Here is a 22,030-nt window from a genome sequence, read left to right as displayed (position 1 = left end):
CGCACACACACAGAGGAGTTAATTCCTCCAGTATCTCGAAACCCTTCTGAGAAGAATCAATGTAGATGCTTAGTATCCAGTTTACCCTTTTAAAGTAAAGTTTTGGAGAAGGTTTTTTTTAGAATCAATTCTAAGATTTTGTAAACATACATAATAAGTATTCCAATCTGGTAAATAAGAATCGAACCAACCTGAAACAGCTTTGCTTCTGTCACTGAAATCATATCATATCATAAAGATTTTTCTTATTTGCATTTTTGCATGGATGAATGGATGTCTTTCTCTCTCTCTCTCTCACACACACACACACACACACACACACATATATATACATATATATATATATATATATATATATATATATATACACACACATATATATGTGGGTTCTTTGACACTTCCGTCCTTTCACATGCGGTTTCATTAATCTCATTTAAAATCATCGCAATAGTGAGATACTCTGCCAAATCAAAAAAGAGAATTGAACAAGAATATCAATTTTATGCATTGGTGACATTTTACCTTCGTATCAGCAGAGGCCACTGCAGCCCAGCAAAACTACTTCTTAAATTGTTCTTTTTTATATAGGAAACACTGACCTACAGGGCACTGAAAGGACACCCCAAGTATTGTACCTACACCTTCTAATAATGGCAAATCACGAAGAAATCACGGTCCATTTGATTAAGTTGTTTATCAGATTAAAAAAAAAATTGGCCTCATCATTATTCATCTTTAAAAAAAAAATTGGCCTCATCATTATTCATCTTTTAAAAAAAAAAAAATCAATAATAATGTCAGTCAAGGAAAATCTTTTGATGGGTTCCTTTCAGGGGGACTGGAATCTTGATGGTTATTCCTTTGTGAAATAAAAGATCTTTGTTGGTGCTTCTTTGAGAAAGTGAAAGTAGCAGCGAAAGTTGTGTAACTAGGACACTGAAATTGAATAAAAAGACACTGCGAGATGGAATATTACTTCTCTTTTTGGTCTCCTGATTTGAAATCCAGAGTAATTTTCACTTTCTTTTGAGTTAAAATGTAAAAAAAGACATAAATCATCAGCAATCTTTAGAGGTACTTTATTTCTTTAATCAAAAATATTAATATTGGCCATTACTTTTCTGCATACCTTCTCACAGCACAGTAATACATACTCTTTATACAGTCAATACATTCATTAGGAGGAAAAAAAGGAATTATGCAAGCTTATATCACTCCAGTACAATCTAAAAACAGTTTTGAAACACTGCCATGAAGAGAGGTAAAAGACTGAGATCAAAAAAGGTCATTGTGTAGAAAGTCACGATCAGAAAAAATGCCAGACGCGTCTTTTTCACATTCATGAATATATTGTTATAATACTGTGCTGTAGTTATTTTCATTATATCCTTCACTTAGTATAACAACATATTTGATTCTATACATTTCAGGTCCTATGGCACAAACACTTTTTTTGTGTCTAACATAGACATTATGTACACACACACACACACGCACGCTCACACAAACACACACACGCACGTGCACACACTGAGAGAGGAAACCGAGCCGAGCAGGATGTGTGAGAGAGAGACTACAATATTCCCCCTCTGACTGATTTATGATTATCTTTTTAATATCTGCCTGTAGAAAATATAGATTATGGGCTTTTTTTTTTCCTCTTCTCATAATAGGGAGGATTTCTTGGCATCACCCATCTCACACACATCCTCCCACCTGCTCTTGAGTGTCTCACGTGGGAGATAAAGGGACACCTGCATGTGACACACTCTCCACCCGCCCGCACATCCCTCTGCTTTGGTTTCCCAGCATGCCCGACTCAGTCCCCGGAGGCTGAGGCAATGAGGAGCGCTGGCGGCCCTGGTTCTTCCACAAATGTCTCATTAACATGGCTGAAACACTAGATAGGATTTCCACGTGAAGCAAATGTCATGGCAACATTGATCTGGCATGACCTCCTCAGCCTTAATGCCAAAGCTATTCTGTGTTTTTTTTTTTTAATGATCACTGTCTAATCATTAGGTAATATTGATTATCATTAAAGCACATATTTTAGTGTCTTTAATGAAATGTAACGTCCTGCAGCTTTGTGACTGGGATGCACGAGAGGTTGAGGTTCTCCCTGGGTGATGACTAGTTGTGTGTCCATCAAATAGAGTCAGACATCCACCAGCTTTAACTCAAGGTTACTGAGAACACGGATCGATGTTCTAATGAGAGATGGTGGAGTGGCATGCTCAGCGTGCACGTGAAGCGTTAAAGGTAATCAGTTAACGGGTTAAGAGGACACTTGTGAAATTAACTCGTAGTGAATGCATGTGACATAAAGAGGGAGGAAAGAGGGATGAGTGGGAGGAGTACAATGGGAAAAAGATAAGAACAGGTGGCAATCTGAACTCCTTTGTTCATTTTGCGATTTTGAAGAAAATCCGTTTTGTGGAACAAAGATGACGGGAAGCACTCATCTTTGATGGAGACAGAAATGGGAAGATTATTCCATGTATGTACGTTCTCTCGACCTCATCAAGTTTTTCTAAAGGTGCTCATCATGCAGAATGTTCTAAAAAACACCCTCTCTTTGTTCTAGTCTTCACTTAAAGGTTCTTTGTATGACTTCAGGAGTGCATTATTTCCATTATCTTATGGTCACATTGCAACATTTTAAAGGTTGCTTTTGGGATGTGAAAAAACAAACAAACCATGTCCGTATTTGGTTTTTCAATAGGTCCTATGACAACATTCCCTTTAGGACTTTTAAGAGGAAAAAAATCCCCCAGTGCAAATTCTTTGTTTCTAGATTGTTCTTCGTCTTTCTTCTGTATATGATGTTCTTTATTGGACAATAGGGGAACATTCAGAATCCTGCCTATACAGGAGTCAACATCACTACCGTGAGCATGAAAGTTCTTTGAATGTCACAAGATATTTGCTTTTAAACCAGCAGAGGCATTCTCAGAATGTCGTCAATTACACCTACACGGCACTTCAATGCAGAAGTGGGTCACGACAGTACATCAGAGTCCCACATTGCTGGGAACTTTTAACAGTTTTGCAAAACAAATGTTTCGTTTGAATCTTCCCTGCGAGCATTCATATGGGGTCCGAAACATGATTCCTCTTGCAGAGTGAGCTCTTATTGATAAATCGGTGTTTGCGGTGTTATTTTTCACATCCCATATTCGTGTGCTTTATGTTTTTAATTGCTTGTTCTCTTTTTATTGCACCTTTGATGTTTTTGACACACATTTGCAAAGTGTTTTCAATGGAATTGCACATTTTAAAGGCACATTTCCTCTACAAGAATGATTTCTGTTTTCAGCCCAAATATTGCATTGCTGAATAATGATCCTTTCCTGTCAGCGGGGATTTAATTGGTGTAAAAAGCATGTGACCCTGTTCACTACATGCATATTCACATCAAATGGGATGGAGGTTATGATGAGAAAGATTTTGTATAGAAATTGGTTGTCCTGACAACCCAGCCATGTAATTAACTGAATGTGGGTTAAATACTTTGATGTGACACAGGAATTGTATTTTGTTTTCAGGAATTAAGCGCCAAAAACTTTCATTAAAATCCATGTTGCCTATATTGATTATCACTTAGATGTTGACATGAACGCTATTTACAGGTTTATATATGTGGGAATTTCCTCTTCGTATATAATGATACAGTATATGTCTTTTTTATTTTTCAATGTTCATTGTGAAGCAGCCATCAGACAACAACGTCCCACATTGACTTACTACAATAATTGTATCAAAGTCAGAACAAAGATAAATCATATAAAAATGTATTATAAAAACTAGTTTAGGATTATTTAAGGAAACTGGTATGTTGTATTTATTGAAAAATATCTATTATAAAGCTGCATCTTTCCATTACGCTGCACCAAAGATAATGTTATCATAAATAATGCGAATAATGGGCCAAAATCGAAACTCCTCGCCCTGATTTTCAGCTACAGACAGTTTTTGCTTCATCAGTTTTAAAGGTGAATGAAAGAACGAACAAACAGACAGTCCTCTTCCTCCTTGAGACATTTTGGAGTTTTGTACAAGCACTTGAAAGGTATGACTTTATATGCTATGACACCAAAACATTCATCAGATTTAGAGCCTTATTTGTCAAAAAAAGAAAAAAAAAGGGCGCGATGTGTCTGATCCCTTGAGGAAGGTATTAGCAGAAATCTGGCCTTTGGCACAGTTCCATTCTAGATGGATGAACAATGCACATGCTTCAAGGTGTCTGCAAAAAAGGATATGCATTGATCTTAATGCAGGGCAAGCTCTGTGTGTGTGTGTGTGTGTGTGTGTGTGTGTGTGTGTGTGTGTGTGCGTGCGTGCGTGTGTGCATCTCTGCCTTCATTTTTTCTGGTTGCACTGAGACAGCTGTTGATGTAGTGTGTTTGAGTGTGAAATGGTAGTGAACCGCCATCATCCAGCAGCACAATGAGCAGAGCTTAAATGCGTCTGTGGCCCTGAGACCAAATTTGCTGCTGCATTAAGCGACAGAAAACCCTGGACGGTGAGAACAAGCTGATGGGAAGAAGCAGATTTTTCTCTCCTCTCTCTCACAGCTAAAAAAGATTACATTCATTATATTCTTCCAGATAATGTCGAACAGTAAATCATCAAGTTCCATTAATAGTTAATAGAGGACTATCTACTACTAGCAGAAATTTCCTCTTTCTAATATTGGAAATGTGATCACTATATTACTAGTTTGGAGCCACACCTTTTTTTCTTTTTTTTTCTTGTTTTTTTGTGAAGCTACAATAACAGTCATGTCTACCATTAATAAATTTTCATCCAACAATATTCAGAGTGCCTATACAACAATCTGGGATGTGGGATAACTTCCATGTCGAGGCATAAACTGTGGATGAACTCACACATAAAGAGTCTGTAAAAGCCCAAATGAACACATCCTCTGCATAATAAACTAGAAACAACAGCGTTCTTTTACATGACTTGAGAGACGGTCAGTATTTGCTGGGCAGTGGACACACCATCAATGGCTGTGCCTGAGTGAATCACCCCTGTAGGTGAGATGTTTCGTGGCCTGACTCTGATTGGATGGCTGCTTTCTGGAAATGACTCCCAGCAGACAAAGACACAGCTGTTCTTCACTGTCTGCAGCAGTGTGCAACCGAGAACGTCCGTTAATGAAATAATGTCACCCGGCATCTGATGCTTCACCAAGGATACAGGGAGCTGTTAGAAATGGCGGCTCATAAAAGTTGGTGATAGATGGTGGTGATATCCCTTCATCAGCCGGTGATTTCTGGCAATAACAAAGTCTGGAGCAGCAGTCAGTCACTTATAGTAGCGTTTTTTATTTTTTGCATGGTGGAACATTCTATTTGATGCTTGCTGCTGCTTTGTAATTACTTTATTGAACGTGAGTGGCCTTGGCCATTTTCTGGCAAGCACACGTCTGTTGTTTGCTTTTCCACCTTGCTAGCCTACCACTGTGTTATCGCTCCAAGCGAGCTAAACTGTCACCTGTGTTCCCACCGGGCATGTTGACATTTTCAAGCATCAAAGCGTCCCATGCAGGCAAAGGTAGTTGCCAGGGAGACAAAAGCCCCAATATGCTCCCCAACTTGATGGTGGGGGCAGCTGCAGGTGGCTGAGGACTCAAGAGGAAATACAAATGGGCTTCCCGTTTTTGTCATACTGGTACACCAACATCTTGATGCAGTGGGAGTTGGCTGGTGAGATCCAAGGACTGCTTGTGATGGAGAAATTATGACTAGCATAGAATGGCGGTGGCTGCTTCCTGCAGTGGACCAGTGCTCGCAGAACATTTGCTGCCATGCCCCTGAAGCGCTTGCTGATGAAACAATAGAGAAAGAAGTTGACGCCGGTGTTGAGCAAGGCTAACATATTCGCCAAATCAGTGAGCATGTGGAGCAGACGGCCGGCGCCTTGTGAGGCTGGGGGGGAGGAGTAGAAGTGGTAAAGGATCATTAGGGTACGTGGTGCCCACAATACAGCAAAAATGGAGGTGATGGCGAGGAGAATGGCGGTGGTTTTGCCAGTGGAGTAGCCACGTAGACGGAAACAGCTGCGGCGTCTGCGTAGCTTACGCACAATGACAGCGTTGAGGGAGAAGAAGACGGTGCATGGGAGGAGGTAAACAGTGGCACAGTGGGCCCACACCAGGACATGTTGCACCACAGTTCTTCTTTCTCCTCCACCACCACTGCCCACACCGGGCAGGCTGTGCCACAGCTCAGGCCACCAGTAATAAGGGGCAGCGGAGAGTAGACACCCAATGTACACGGCAAATATGACCTTTCGTGTGCGGGCTGGATAGGAGACCGTGTGGTAGCGTAGCGGGTGACAAACAGCAATGTAACGGTCAATGGTGAGAGGAACGGTGATCCAGATGGAGGTATGGATGGAGGAGAATTCCAAAACCTGAACTGCATTGTTTATAGATGTCGGCAATGGTGTGGCCAAAATAAAATCCTCCAATATGAAGTCGACAAAAACAATAAGGAGAAGGACCAGGATGTCCGCGGCTGCCAATGCCAGGAGATAGTTGTAGGAGGACTTCTGACGACGCAGCACCAGCTGGGACAGGATAACCACAGTCAGGATGTTGGCTGCGGGGAAGGAACAGGGGTGAGGAAGAGTGGGTGAAGATGATTGATAGATAGATGTGGGAAATAGGGAAGTAATGGGGAAGGAAATTGGAAAAGGAATGGATGCAGGTTAGGGAAAGGAAAGAAACAGATAAATTTGGTGTTAGTGGGCAGGTAATCGAAAAGGGGGAAACAAACACGAGCAATATACTGGACAGAAACAGCGATAGAACAGAACAGAAATTATTTCAAACTGTGTTGACACAGTCAGAAGTTTCATTATATATCTAACAAAGAGCTGGTGCAGATTTCACACAAAAACGTTATAATCTACACACTTGCTCCAGTTAGCATTAAACATCAACCAGCTCCCCTATAATCCGTCCCTTGTTTATTTTGCCCTTCTCTTCCCCTCCTCGTCCACACCTGCTGTGTAATTCCAGCAGCACCTGCCTCTGCCTTTGGCGGAATTGTTATCTCTAATAAGAGTAAAGGCACAACAAAAACAGGAGGGCAACGTGAAGCTTCACAGCCTCTGCAATCTGCTGAGTTCTCCACTGCCTGCCACCTTGCCGGCAGCAATTTATCTCCTAAAACAAAGGACCCCCCCCCCCCATGTCTCTATTATGTCTCTCTTTTTAAATCTGTACTGCATATCTCCTGGTATACCTTCATTTCCATGTTACCAAATGAAATATTCTCCATCATCCTTTTTGTGTATTTTTCCTTACAGGACAGCTAAAGAGCGCAGGCAGATGAGGGGGGTTGTTGTTTCATGTCGTTGTTGGTGCGTGGAAATGTCTTGATGTGATTTATCACGCTGCTGTTTTTACCGAAGCAAGACCTCGGTGCACCTGCATCAGGCAGGAGGAGCTTCTCCAAACAACCGCAGTTTTGCAGCAATTTTAGCAAATTATTACACATCTTTGTCCCTTTGTTGTCCTGTTCTCTTTATTCCCAGATTGCTCCCAGATTTTTGAACAGTTACAGTTTATATCCCCAACCTTTCCAAAACCACAAAGATACTGGCTTTACTGTTATCTTCCTCACATTAGTACAGAAGGAGCTGAGGCCCATAGGTGAGCATTAGCTAGCTTAGTACAATGAATGGTAGTACTTCTGTCAAAAGCCATCCAGTGAGGCTCAGGAGTTTGGTTTGTCCAGAGGTAAAGTCAGCCATGGTGAGGAGAATCCCTGCACCGTGTTTTTGTCAGAAAAGTAGTTCTATGTCTTCTAGAATAAAAAAGTCCCTTCATGCCAAATTGTTACTTTACACGGAATGTTATGCACAACCGCAAATAAGGCAGACAAGAAGAGTTTTGCAGAAATGTGTATTGGATGAGAGAGTTATGCTAACCGCTACCATTCATTGCGCTAAGCTAACTAACAGTCTCTGTTGGTCTATGAAACGGTGTCTATCTTCTTGTCTGTCGCCAGGGAGGATTAACAATGAGCATATTTCAGAAAAAGTTGGCATGCTACTTTAATATACAAAGGCTGGTGGCAGAAAAGACAGAGGACACAAGGAGGGCATACAAAACACGTGTGACTTGATGTGTAAAATTGAAAGGCATTTTTATTAAAGGAAATCAATACTATTCAAATTTGACTGAATATTTCTATTTCATGCTGAACTTGTTCCATCACTTAAACTAGTAATGCAGCACAGGGAGAATCGCCCCTCAGCTCCATTTGTTGCCTTCATGTATACGTCCACAGAAAGAAGACATCTTCAACATTGATTTGCATCACTGAGACATCAATTCACTTAGTAGCCGTCACTGCCCATATAGCATACATGTGCATGTGTGTGTTTAGGGAATAAACGTTCTGCAGTCCCGTCCTCTGTTCAGTAATAGATCTGGGATTGGATTAAATATGGCATCTAAGAGCCTGGTACATCACACTTCACAGCCTCAGCCTCTATCAGCTGATTACGAATTACAAAGCCTGCTCCAGATAATGACTAAAGATGTCCTTGCCAGACTTGAGGATGTGCAGCAGAAGACATGCGCGCGCACACACACACACACACACACACACACACACACACACACACACACACACACACAGATCATTACGGATATGCCGATTCATTAACGTAGAAACTATCAATAACCATAAATAAGATGTCAAAGCAGTTTACAAGACTCGACAAGCCGATATGTGTGTGGGGCCGCTGGATTGTGTTACACCCCCACCTCCTCCCCCCCCACCAGCACCACCATGGTTGTACACCACACTAACCTCTGCACAGACATGTTCCATTGCTTTAATGTTGAATCTTGACTGATTGTGTCATTTACTCTTTGCTTTCATCTCCTTGCCAACACTGGTACTCTCTCTGGTTAGATAAAACTTAAAATGAAGGGGTTCCAAGTGTCTTATTTTTCTTTTAGCCAGAGATTAATGATGTCATTATAAATCAGTTGGTTAGCTTTGTTGATGAGAAAAAAATGTATAAATATGTTACAGAGAAACTAAATTCACCAATTTGCTGTCTTACATTTATATTGGCTAATTGTAGGGGCCTATTACATATTGTTTTGTTTAGTTATGCGATGAACTAATTTCCTTTTTGGTAAAACTCTGTCCGTAACACACTCACAGTAGAATAAAGGGAAATTTGGAATCTGAGTAATCAATTCCCTTTTGTCCATGTGGAGCCACACAGACTCAAACAGTTGCCTTTCACCATGTGTGCACACCTGCATTCTCACCTGGTCCATCTAAAAGGAGGAATCTCATCAACACTTGTTTGTTTGAGGCAACATTTGCTGCTGAGACGTGACCTGCTCAAAAATCTCCCAATGATAATCCATTACAAATCTCCCAATCAATGCTTCACTTTCTCACACCTCCTCTCCTGTCAATTCTCTTACTGTCTCTGTCCACTCGTTGCAGAGGGAGGAGCGATGCTGGAAGGGAAACAGTGAATTGTTGACTGTTGCTGGCGGGGTATCATTCTGCTCATGTTCCCCAGTGAGATGCGGCCTTCCACATACAAACAAAGGGGTTCCACTGTGAGCTTGACATTTCCATTTAGGCTGCAGCCAGCTTATGCTGGGTTGGCTATTCATTTCAATTGACTCCTGCTCTTTACGTTGTCTCTGTTGCTGCATGAATCTGCTCCTGGCACAAGCACAGATAAACCCCAGATGTTGTTCAGCCATTTGACCTTTAGTTTAGGTTTGTTGACACAAAATTCGGGCCTTCAACAATCATTAATCAATCCACTCCACAAAACTGACATATTAATGTGAGCCTATCATTGCTCTGCAATTAAAAATGCATATTTAGCCTGACAAGATAGGTTCCCCCCCCCCCCACTTCTTTTTTTACATTTTCGTTTTTAATTTTGGCAGGAATTCTCAGTTAAAAGTATGATGTAATGCCCTACAGTTTAATTTGCACCAGCCTCTGCCCCTCCAAAACCTCAAAACAACATAAAAACCACTGCGGCTTCACGATATGACGCTACTTCATTACTGTTGCGACAATAAAATGTTTGAAGCGTCAAAAAACCCCAGTGAAATGACATGTTTTGCATATTTAATCCATTTAGTCCGATAATATTGGGAAAGTCTAGAGTAGCTCAATGATGCACATTTAAGCTGAATAGCCGCTTCAGAGTCCCTGCTTTGTCCAAGACTGTGTGCATTCATCGCTCAGTGGAAATCACTCTTCATAATTTGAAAACATTACAGTTGCTTCCTGCTATTTAAAAAAAAAAGTCTTCTCATAACTGACTAAACTATGTGCTGATTAACTTTTGAATGAAATAGCAGACTTTTAAGTTATGCCATTTTTATTGTATAATTTCATATTGTTTTGTGACTAAGTCTTATCTACTTGGACAAGGAAAGGGAGAAGGAAACATTCTCCCATTGACAACAACTTGAGGAAAAATGTGTTTCCATGTTTTTCTGGCTGTTGTGCTGCACCCAGATGGCCCAGTATTGGTTCTTAACGAAGACAGAACTGAACAAAAAAAAAAAAAATCGATTTCATAATCAACCTTTGGTCAGTTTGATTCAAGCTAAAGAGTTTTGCAATCTTTAACATGTTAACATGCCCTGTTAGATTCACAAGCGAATGAAAAAGGGCCAGGGAAAGCACAACCGACCCGTCTGAGTTTGACTCAAGCTGGCCGGGGGTGGCACCTGCTCGTCAGGTTTGGTTTTAGAATGTAAGGTAATGCAGCAACAGCCAATCAGCTTCTTGTGATGACAAAATCAAAAAGGCAGAGTTTCCGAGGGCAAAAGGAGGAACATCTCATCAGTTTTCTTGTGGACCTCCAGTCTGAATAGAAAGTGTTTGGAAAAGGGCAGGTGATTAAATGAATCATCTTATTGTCACGGGTCCTCAAGTGTCCTTTTTTACTCTCCCTGCGTGAATCACTGATGACTCATCTGACACAAACACATACTGAACCCGGACAAGAGAGTTTCTTGGGATATTTTGACGTTGTGATCATGTCACACCAGCTGCATCGCTGTAGATTTTACTCAAACAGGGTCAACAAACAAAGCCTCTCTCACTTTGCACAAGCTTTTAGCAGTGAGTGTTTATCAGTGTAAACATGCCTTCATATTTTAAGATGCTACAAGTTATCTAGCAACAAAAAAGCCTGAAAACCCAGCATTCAGACAGTTGTAGCCATGGAAACGAGACACTCTCTTGTAATTGAAGAAAAGTGAATTTTTGGACTCAGCTGACCTTTAGAGCAGAGTTTTGTATGGGTTAGTGGGGAATTTTATTGCAAAAAAAAAAAAAGGACTTAAGTTCCTTTTTGGTCAAAAAAGACGATGTCCCCCAAAATGTCAGTCCGCATCACCGATCTGCTCGGCATTTTGCAAGAATGAAGCAAAGGAGTTAGAGACACACGCTCAGGCGTCCATGCATGCTTGCAAAGACATCTGTATCTCCCACGTGACCTTATGGACTTTCAAGCGGTGACAAACACAATATGGACACTTGCAAAATGTACCCATCTTTTCCTCTTTCACATTCTAGGTATTGATAAGTTAGCAGAGGGCTTGACTTTTGCTGAGAGGCGGTTAGAATGACCACAGGGTAGATGATGGGCTGTTGTTAGTCTGTCCTCATTTGCTTGTGTATTTGAACATGTATGTGTGTGTGTGTGTACGTGTGTTCGTGTGTGTTTACATAGATGACCCCCCCCCCCCCCATTTATTTGTGTGGGAGAGCTTTTATGTCTCCGCTCCTCCTGCTGCTCCTGTAATGTAACAAGGGACGGGACCATTGATGTTGTTTAGCAGGAAAAGAGAAGGCACAGCAAGTGCCCCGAAGTGTATAACAAGGCTGAGTCATCCCACCGCTAAAGGGACATGTTCAGACAGGCTGTCGACACTGTGCAACTTAACCCCTCAAAACCAGAAAAAGAGATGCTGGAACCTCCCCTCACAGTCGTCATCAAGCTTCCTCGTGGGCCTCATATAACATAGACAGAGCACTGATAATGGAAAAGATGTTCCCCAAGAGAAAGACACTCCCAAATGAGAAAGAATGAATAAAAGCTTTGCTGTTTTTTTAAGATACAGTTGATGAGAATTGTTGACGTGTTACCCAGAAGATAAGAAGATGAAATGGATGAAATAGAGCCTGAAGGAAAGTGTGGTCCGCGGAAGGTCACGGGAGTTATAAAGAGCGCAGGTGATTGAGAAGGAATGGAGGAGAGGATTAGACTGAAAGACTGAATGAGATCGAGAGGTAGAGAGGAGAATGACAATGTGCTGGCAGGAAAGGAAGAGGCGTGTGTGTGTGTGTGTGTGTGTGTGTGTGTGTGTGTGTGTGTGTGTGTGCGCGCAAGCTTCAAAGGTCACACGCACTTTGTTCCTGATGACAACCATTTCCCCTACAGTGTCAAAACGGACATAAAGCAGGGTGATTCCTTAATTCCCCTGAACAAAAACCAGGAGTACAGAGTTGCTTTACAGTGTATATATAAAAAAGTATACATTCATGATTTTAAAACATGGTCTGAAATAATCGGAATTCCCTGATGTCATTTAATCATTTACATAGAACTGGGCTCGTAATGTGGTGTAATAGTGTTCATACAGTATCAAGCATTCTTTTTTGTGAGGATAATCCTGAAGTGGGCAGAAGACAGATTAATTGAAATCTCCTTTCAGAGAATCTGCATGAATTCTTTGCAAAACCGTTTCCGTATTTTATCACTGTTGACTGACTATATCAATATTGCTCTGCCAATTGTGGCTGAGAAAAGTGAAGCTCAGTCCTACATTAGCTGTAACAGTTCTGTAATAGCAGTTGCAAAACTATTTAATGATCTTAAATATTTGAAATGGAAAATTGCATTTCTCCAAATTGGGAAAAGCTCGTCTAAATCTTGTGCCAGCTTGTGTCCTAAAATTTCAATTCAGAACTCCATGAACAGCGATAAGGATGCATAAAATTCATATTGTCATATTGGTTCATTTATAAGTCTTAAATTAGAACTGGTCAAAAAGTAATGTTCCCAAGTCATTTATTTTCCTCTCCGATGCCAATTACTTATCCAGTATTTAGAATTTTGTCTCCCACTTTGCCTGTACATATGTGATATGATGTCATCCTCGTCGTACGTCCTGGCTCGGATAAAACTCTTTTAGACATGAACAAAACCATCCAGAGTGAACCTGTACAACCACGAGTAAGTGCATGTATTTGTTGCCAGAATCAGATGCATTTCTGACACTAGTATCACAATCGGAACTGTGAGTTTTAATCCTAAATTGAACAACCAGTTCTCATCCTTAATTGCCATACCCTTCAGACGCAGACAATCGCTAACAGTTTTACGCAGTGAACAGGAAGTGTTGAGTTTTGACTTGTGACTGGAGGTTCAATCCCCAGGACCATTAGGATAAATCAGGTTAGGGAAAGTGAAGAAGCAACTCTTGCCTCGCCTTCATTATCGCTGCTAAGGTGCCCTTGAGCAAGGCCCTTAACCCTGACTGCTCTGTTGGAACTGATCAGAAGCCAGCAGATCAAATACGGATAAAATAAATATGTAAAATGAGTATGTATTTAAAGTGTTCAATGTCCATTGTTGATTAAATTGATAAAATTCTGAACTTCATTTTAAGACTCTGCAGTTCCGAATGGTGAACAAGTACTCGCAACAGTTGAGGAACAATCCCTCGAATCATTGTCGGCAGTAAGTGGAATAATAGAGGAACATAAAGATTCAGCAGATATTTATGTTTACTTATTTGTACCAGACTCCATTCTAAGTGTACTCCTAATGTCCAACGTACTGAGGAGATTTGGAAACTGAACTTCAGGACATGTGAGAAGTGCCCTGTTGAACACTTTCTTTATCTGGATATGAACATCACAACAAGAGACATGCAGAGAATTAACAAGGAACATTTTTTTTCCATTTAAGAAAGATCTGAAGAAATGAAAAGCACTTAGCTTGGCAGAAAAACTGAATTATATTGAGACTAATGTGCACTGTGCAGTTCTCTATCTCTAAATCTAATGATAAACCTTTTATATATAGAATGATAAGTGCTCCAGTAGAGTACAGAGGCCTAAACTACAGGCGGCTTCGCGCTTATAGATCTTACAAAAAGAAATTCCCTGGCTTCATATGAATAAAGATACTATAATAGGCCAATTGCCAACACTTTCTTAACATAAGTCTGACATCCAATAGCCCATTTCAGAATTATCAATAAACTTTATATTTGACAGTTCCAATCACGGACATTTGACTTTTCTAGGTCCATCTTCTTTATTCTCAGGTATTCACTTCCTTCAAACGTGTGCCAAACGTGTCGTCAGTTTAAGCCTGCATTCAGACTAAATTAGTGGCTGCTAAAGTTGTGCGGCAGTGTGGCTACGTAACCTGATTGTGTGACGTGCACGTGAACTATAACCCCCTCACCCAGATGCACTTGTAAAAGCTGTTCACCAACTGTTAGTACACAACAATAAGGAAGAGAGGAACAAAATATTTGCCTCAGATTTCACCACTATCTGACAGCAGCACAGCAGCGATCAGTTTCTCTTCCATGCTCACTGTCAGTTGCTCAGGAAAACAGTGGACTGCCACATGCAACAGCATAATAAAATGCTTCTTCCCGGGGACTCTTCCTGCGATCACAGGCTTGCGTCGTTGCATCATGCAGCGTAATGTCAGGATCTGTTCATCTGAAAGTAGACTGTGATTCAACTTTACTGGTCTGCAGTGCTGCAGAAGCATTGCAACCCCAACCCCTGCAGGTAAAACACACTTCCCCCACTCTAATGTAAGAACTGTTGCAGCACCTGATTTGGTCTGAATGCAGCCGTACTGCTTGCATAGACATCCTTTTCAATTAAAAAGCCTATTTTTATGATTACGTGATAATGTACCTTCTAAAACTTGTACAACATAGAAAGGTACATTTGGAACTGTGCTCTGACACTACTTGTGCAAATCTAATCTAAGTACATTTCAAAGTTCTACATCATACTTGTTTTTTTTTCTTTTCCCAAAGCAAGTCTTGGAATGTAGCCAGCTCTAACTCGTCTGTGTTAGCTGTGTCAGGTGTAACCAAACCTTTATGTTTTGGTCTTGTCCTACGCTCGAAACATACACGTCACTGATGTTTAAAACATTATCTAAGGCAATTCATATTGATTTCCAGCTAAATGCGGCTTCAGCCACACAGATAAAAACGTTCTGTAATAAAGACATAAGACATAAAAAAGCATCTTTACCCTTACGACTGCTTACACAGAGAAGACTACAATTACAGTGGAAAGGGGGTCAAGGGCCAGATTTCTCTGGTAGGCAGTTTTGGCATATTTAGCTGAACATATTTAGATGAACGCCATTCACCAGCATGAGAACGTTCAGTTTTCACTGAATGGCTTTGAGAGAGGTGTTGAATTAGTTTAATGACGGATTATTTTGGTGGGTGCTGGTTGTTTGTTGTTAAAAAAAAAGGAAATACACTAGAAAGACGTGAGGGAAAGACAAACTGAAAAGTGGATATTTATATGTAACAAGGATATGAGACGCACGGGTTGCTGCTGCTGATATTGATGCTACTGCAGTGTTCACTACACTGCCTCTGCTCACCTCTACTGTCGTCTATTTCTCAGACAGGCTGCGCACAGTCAAACTTTGGTGGAGACTATTGTCCTTTACAGAGTCGAAACTTGCAGCCAGAGAAATGGCATTGCCCATAAACCTGCTTTAAAATGTGTGACATCTTCATAAATAATGCTATCAGGTATAATGTACCCTCCAAGTGTTGTGTGACTCTGGCCTCTAAAAGCATTAAAAGGCGAAATTAAGTCAAAGAGACTGTTGGGAAATGAAATGCAGGGAGAAGAATACAAGGATACAAGATGACGAAGAAAATTTTACATTAAAATGAGAGTGGTTGTCTAAAGAATGCCAAGCAACATCCAGAGTTTTGTTGCACTGAGCTGATTGCAGCACTTTTAGCAGCATTGACAGCTTTTTGTTGGTAGCTGGTCAAACAAAGTCAGCTCTGCATCAACAACATCTCTGATTTATTGCCTCAAACAACCCCTCCCTCCCCTCCCTCCCCTCTGTCGTCCTGCGTGCTTTCTGGCCTGTCTTCCTCAGACAAGCTGACATGCCCCCGTCCCCACCCCCTCACTTTTCTCAAGAGTGGACACAAACCAGGACTAAATTTTGTGTGATTTCCCTGACTATTTACTATACTTTTGGGTTCCTGCTTCCAGGAGAGCATCAACAGAAACCTTCACATCCTGTCTTTTTTCCTTCTGTTTACGCCACCAAATCTTACACTGCAGATTTAGTGTGATAGTATCTATTAACAGGTCCCCATCCGACTATGGATGCCCTCTCGCTGGTGCAGATTGACAGATCAATAGTCTAAACTGAAAATCGATCAGGACCATCTCTTCATTAGGTGGCTGTTCACACGTGGCCTTCACTCTGACATGGAACAGATGGTCATAAGTGCCGAGCATCTGGTGAAAGAACAACCAACATTCTGCACAAACATGTCCACATTTTTAGAATTGCTCTGATTCCTCTATCAGTATCTGAAATGTGTCTGATACTGGGTAAAAATGGCGGGTGAGGATGCAAGTCTACACACTGATCCGGTTGATTGATAGGTAACATTGTTGTACAAAGTAACAAGAATTTTAATATCCGTGTATATTTTTGAATACACTGGTATCAGGTTAAAACTATATGGCTGCTAGTACATACATGTCAGTGTCAGAATTAACATCAAAAATGTCTCCTTGTTGTCACGTCACACGAATAATCCAAGTCAACTCAATTTACTGATAGACATCGTAAGTTGTTGCTTAAAACTCTAAAAAAGTTGCTATATATACACCGAAGAATGAATATTATTATTTGTACACAATTGTTTCTAAGGCCAAGACTAACCTTTTACATTAAATGTACAGTTGTACACACAATAGTATAATTACTGTCATTAGTGATTCAAAATATACTATAACTGTTTATATCATGTATGCAAGTGAGTTTTACATAACTTTAGTATTCAGTTCAATATGATTTAATTTAACTATTTCCTCTAATTTGTTCTTCCCCTACTTTTATTTTTAAACTAGAAAACTCATTTATTACTCATTTATTTACAAACCATAAAACCAATTTGTAAATTATTTTGCAAAAAAAATACAAGTAAATGAATAATAAGTGTTAATTAATTTATTGAAAAGTGACTGCCATTTCTTATCGGCTCCATCGACCACGCTGACGATTTGCCGTGCTCAGCTCTTCATTAATGCTTGAATAGGTTTAACACACGGCACAACACGAGACGTGTTTGCAAATGAATAAAAATGGTTTTGAAGAAGCGTGTGAAGAAAACAGGATTTAGCAATATTATGCAAAATTTCATCCGCTTTAAAGGGATCCTACACTCGAAGAAATACATGCTGTCTCATTTGGGTGACGCTGACTTTCCCGGCAACCAGTTAATTGATTAATTATAATGCATGAATTATTAGCAAACAGTAGACGGCCTCGCGCCCTGTCGCAGTACATGAGAGCGTATGCTCTCTGAACAGATGTTAGCGTTCATGTAGACATATTAGCTCATTTTCTGGAAACTAGTTCAAGATTGAGCAGCTTCAGCAAGGATTCACCTGAGCAGCGGTTAAATATACAGGAATGCTTTTACACAACCTCCCACATTCCCCCCTCGTCTCCTGCGGGCTTCCCTAAATTCAACATGCTATAAAGTTTCTGTGAGTGCTTTGAGACGCACTGTACATGCAGCACGCCCCACGTCTGACAAGCCAACATGTCAAAGGCTGTTTCAAAGACTCCTTCATTGTGCTGTTTGCCATGCCGGCACACGGCTGCTCTGTCTTGTGTGGTGTAGCGAGCTGAGAGAGAGAGAGAGAGAGAGAGAGAGAGAGAGAGAGAGAGAGTTAACGATTAATTAAAAAGGTGGCAATTCGTCTCAGCTCTGTCATCTGCAGCTCCCCCACTCGGGGCTCAGAGGTGCTACTTCACTGGTTCTGCTGTTATTAATCTCTCTCTCTCTCTTTCTCTCTTACAGCGGTGATCTCTCTTTTAACTCCAGTCCTTCTCCCCCTTCTTCCGGGTGTCCTTGCCTCCCTTTAACTCTCCCTGTCGATCCCTCCTTTTTCAAGTAGAGCTTTATGATCAAGCGCTCAGGGCATACAGTAATCACTTCCCACCACTTCACTTGCGTAATCTCGTTTCCCCTCACCTTCCACCTCATCTTTGAGTCTGTGCTCTTCATGTGACCCCTGCTTGTCTGCAGTATAAAGGTCAAGTTTGACATGGCATCGTCTGTGACAATCCTGTTGCCGTTAACTGAAAAGTCAGCTTGGTAATCAAGGTAACGGCCTCCAATCAATCAGGAGTGTTAAATACGCATAGGTCTGTAGGTCACACCGCTACTACTCACACACGCCGAACTCATGAAACATTCACGATGCAGCTTGAGCGGAACAAGTTGTGTCATGATGATTGAATAAGTTGAACTCGCTGCTGCAAAGTATCAGCCCCCTGTTCTCAACCTCGCCATTCATTCAGACAACTATTCTAAGAATGCATTCGCTCTTAGGTTATTGTTGCACAGTGATTAAACAAACAGCCTCAATCACATTTGTGACGACGACTCAGCAGAAGAAACCGATAAAATGGTGGCAGCACAGAAAGCAACTTTCAGTGACAGCAAAGAGAATTGTGTGTGTGAGTGTGTGTGTAAGACGTGATTTGCAACCACAGAGTAAATAATTAGGCAAAATGGGATCAAAAGAAATACTATACTAATACAAAGGGGCAAATTAGTGAAGCTGCTGCAGTCTCGGCATGAGGAGAGGCATTTAGTTGCGGATTTTTTTTGAAATAAAAAACAACAATCTTAATCCAAAAAAAAGGATGTATAGTGTAAGATGGATTCATTTCTGGGACTGAACTGATAAAAGGTCTGCCTCAACATTTCACATTAAAAAACAAATACTTAGCGTCAGATTGACAGCAGAGCATCCAACACCAATCTCGACCCTTTTCTCTTTCATCTGACCTCCAGGTTTTCGGTCTCTCAACAGCATACGCGCACATACCACTTTGCCTCCCTGTGTGAGATTAGGTCAGCTATCATGGATCACACAGCGGGGCCCTGACAATGACTCTGAACAGACTAATCAGTCAATGCTAAAGACGCAACAAGGTAGCAGCATTCATTTATGGAGCCATATTACGCACACTTGTCCCTGAGGTCAAAGCGGACTCATTACTCACACTGTTTGTCACAAAAAAACAGGCATGTTAAACAATTCTAGCTTGATAAAAAGAAAATCCTAAAGTGTCTGTATATTCTTGTTTTTTTTTCCGGAGGCATTTGGAGGAGAAATCAAAAATCGAATTGAATGATGCTCTGCACATATTTTTGCCGTACGTATTCTCTAATTCATCTTCGAGTAAAGCAACAAATGTACAAACACAGTCAGAGTAGACAGGCGCGTGCAGATACAGTAGTGTATGCACAAGGTCAGTACAACAAATCAACAGTGTGTGTGAGTGTGTGTGTGTGTGTGTGTGTGTGTGTGTGTGTGTGTGTGTGTGTGTGTGTGTGTGTGTGTGAGAGAGAGAGAGAGAGAGAGAGACTGTCGTGCACACTCAGTAAAACCTGCAGACACAACAAATCAAGATGCAAGGCGTAACTTCTGTAACCCACTGATGCATGTTAATAATCTGAAAATGATCACAGATGGAGACACGCATGTGATTAAATGCGAACACACAATAAGAGTGCATATCTCTTACCTGGCAGGCCAAGACAGAGCAGGATACTGTAGTAGATGACAGGCAGTGGTCCGAGGGGGCACCCTTGGGCAACCTCAGAGGGATGCTGCCCTGGGCTCCAGGTGCTCTCATTAGGGGAAAAAACAGTGAAGATGTGGCTGTGCTCCATGGCCTCTTCCTTGTCCTCTTCCTCAGCTGAGCTCAGTGTCAAGAAGCCTGACCACACGAGCAAACTGCTTGGTAGCCGGTTCGGGAGAGAGGGTGCTCTGTCCTTGGGTGCCAATCAGCATGAGTGTATGTGCATGAGACAGCAAGGTTGAGTGTGTGGGAAAAGGAGAGGAAGGAATGTAGAAGGAAAAGAGAGAAGGAGACAATAGATGGGGTGGGGGTTGTGGGGGGTGATGCGAGAGATGATATGTGTTAGTAGATGACGGAGAGGAAGGAGGCGAGAGGAGCGGAGAGGGAGGCACGAAGAGGTGAGTATGAGGGTAGAAGTGGAGAGGGGAGGATGCTGCCTGAGTGTGTGAGTGAGGGGGAATGAGAGAGAGTCGAGTGCATTGCAGGAGGAGGAGGAGGAGGAGGAGAGAGGGAATGAGAGAGAGGAAGGTAGATTGAGAGCAAGGGCAAGTGAGGGAGAGAGACTGGGAGGGGAGACGGGGGGAGGAGAGCGAGGCGAGAAGGTGGATGGATGCTGAGAGAAAGAAGAAGTCTGCTCTCATCAGTGGGCAGTGAAGACACAATAATGTGGAGACAGATGTGTGAAAAGACACATTAAGTGTTAAGTAGAACATGGAGAAGGAGGAATTGTGTCTCGCCTGTCTTCAGCAGCCGCTCGAGTGACATTTGACATTTCTGCCTCTGACCACAAGTTCCCTCATCTGTCTTCCAGAATAGCTGGGAGCGTATAAACAAGTGCATCTAAACACGTAGCCCCCTTTTGCATGTCATGAACCTAAATGCATGTGATTGGACACGTGTGTAGGTGTGTGGGAGTGGGGGTTGGGGACTGGCAGCTCCATCTAATTTACCATGCAGTGTGAAAACTGTTAATGAGCACAAATACACAATTCCTTCTCACAGAGGCAGTTTCTGCTTCATCACAAGGTTTAAAGTTGACAGCAGGCCTGCAACTGCGAGGGAATTTTTATGAGACGATAGCTAAGAATGTTTAGAAATGCCAGAGAATTCATCCCTTTACCGTTTATCATAAAAATGTGTTTTTTCGATTAGAAGAAAGCATGTAGACTCGCAGACAACTTTGATAATCAGAATAATCCTACAATATGAAACCACATTGTGGTAATAAATAGTGATCCTCACAGCTCCTTTACCATGCGGAATACCTCCCCATCCATTTCAATTAATTAGGGCCAGAAGTAATTTATTAAAATCGATTATCAGCATTGATGAAATTTCAAATGACACCAAAATGGAAGCAATGGAAATGAGGGTGACTGTTTTTTTCCCTTCAAAATGGCGGTCGGCTGGCATGTCTGTACTGAAGAGGGTCACAAAGCTGGTGAATAATATGTGAAATGTTTAGCACTGAAAAAAAAAGATTTTTTTTTATTATCTAAAAGGCGTACCAACATTAAGAGCATTCTTTTTTTTCTTAACATTTTAACCTGAGGAAGATCCACACGGACCAAAACATGTCCTGACCAATAAATAATAGTTCTTTAATGCAAGGTATCAACAATGTGCAGAGTGTCTGCTTTTTTTTTTTTTAATGATATAAGAGACCTTTGTGGAATCAAAATGAGAAATCGATAAGCAGAATCAATAAATTTCAAATGATAGTCAACCTTAGTTGTCAGGGAATAATGTTTTGTTTTTTGTTTTTTTTTTAACTTTCCAAACTACAAAATAACATGAACTGCAGCTGAGAGCGCTACTTCATTGTGTGTTTCCACCACTACAAAAAAAAAAAACAAAAAGAAACTTTCTGTGGGGTAATGCAGTGTTCAGGGGTGGGTTCACCTATTTCTGCGAGATGGGATGGTTTGACTACTTTAGAGAATTCACTGTGCTTTTAGGTTTTACTATTTGTGCGGGGAGTGAACATAAGAGCCGTTCTGGCGTGAGTGCAGTCCATTTAGAGAGCTGTCAGCTGCACAATCACGGCCCTCTACAGGTTATGAGGAAA

General features: G+C 41.3%; 1 protein-coding gene across 1 annotated transcript; it reads right to left on the bottom strand.

Annotated features, from left to right (window-relative positions):
- Positions 1-1,160: 1,160 nt before the first annotated feature.
- On the bottom strand, positions 1,161-20,189 carry gpr139 (G protein-coupled receptor 139). Its single transcript, XM_086184608.1, has 2 exons — positions 19,906-20,189; positions 1,161-6,617 (listed from the first exon to the last, which is right to left on the bottom strand). The coding sequence occupies exons 1-2, from the start codon at positions 20,051-20,053 to the stop codon at positions 5,644-5,646; spliced, it is 1,122 nt and encodes a 373-aa protein (XP_086040734.1). The 5' UTR covers positions 20,054-20,189; the 3' UTR covers positions 1,161-5,643.
- Between the last annotated feature and the right edge of the window lie 1,841 nt (positions 20,190-22,030).

This window comes from Aulostomus chinensis, chromosome 18 (genome assembly GCF_037954235.1).
Source record: "Aulostomus chinensis isolate RoL2024-O1b breed Wild chromosome 18, RoL_Achi_v1.0, whole genome shotgun sequence".
NCBI lineage: Eukaryota > Metazoa > Chordata > Actinopteri > Syngnathiformes > Aulostomidae > Aulostomus > Aulostomus chinensis.
Note: the sequence above shows the minus strand (reverse complement) of the source record. Positions and strands in the feature narration are given on the sequence as shown.

What these genes read in the sequence shown, in the direction of transcription:
- gpr139 (XM_086184608.1), bottom strand. Translation starts at nt 20,053, where the DNA reads ATGGAGCACAGCCACATCTTCACTGTTTTTTCCCCTAATGAGAGCACC. An exon ending in GCTCTGTCTTGGCCTGCCAG is followed by an intron (nt 6,618 to 19,905) that starts GTAAGAGATATG and finishes CCTTCCCCGCAG; the next exon opens with CCAACATCCTGACTGTGGTT.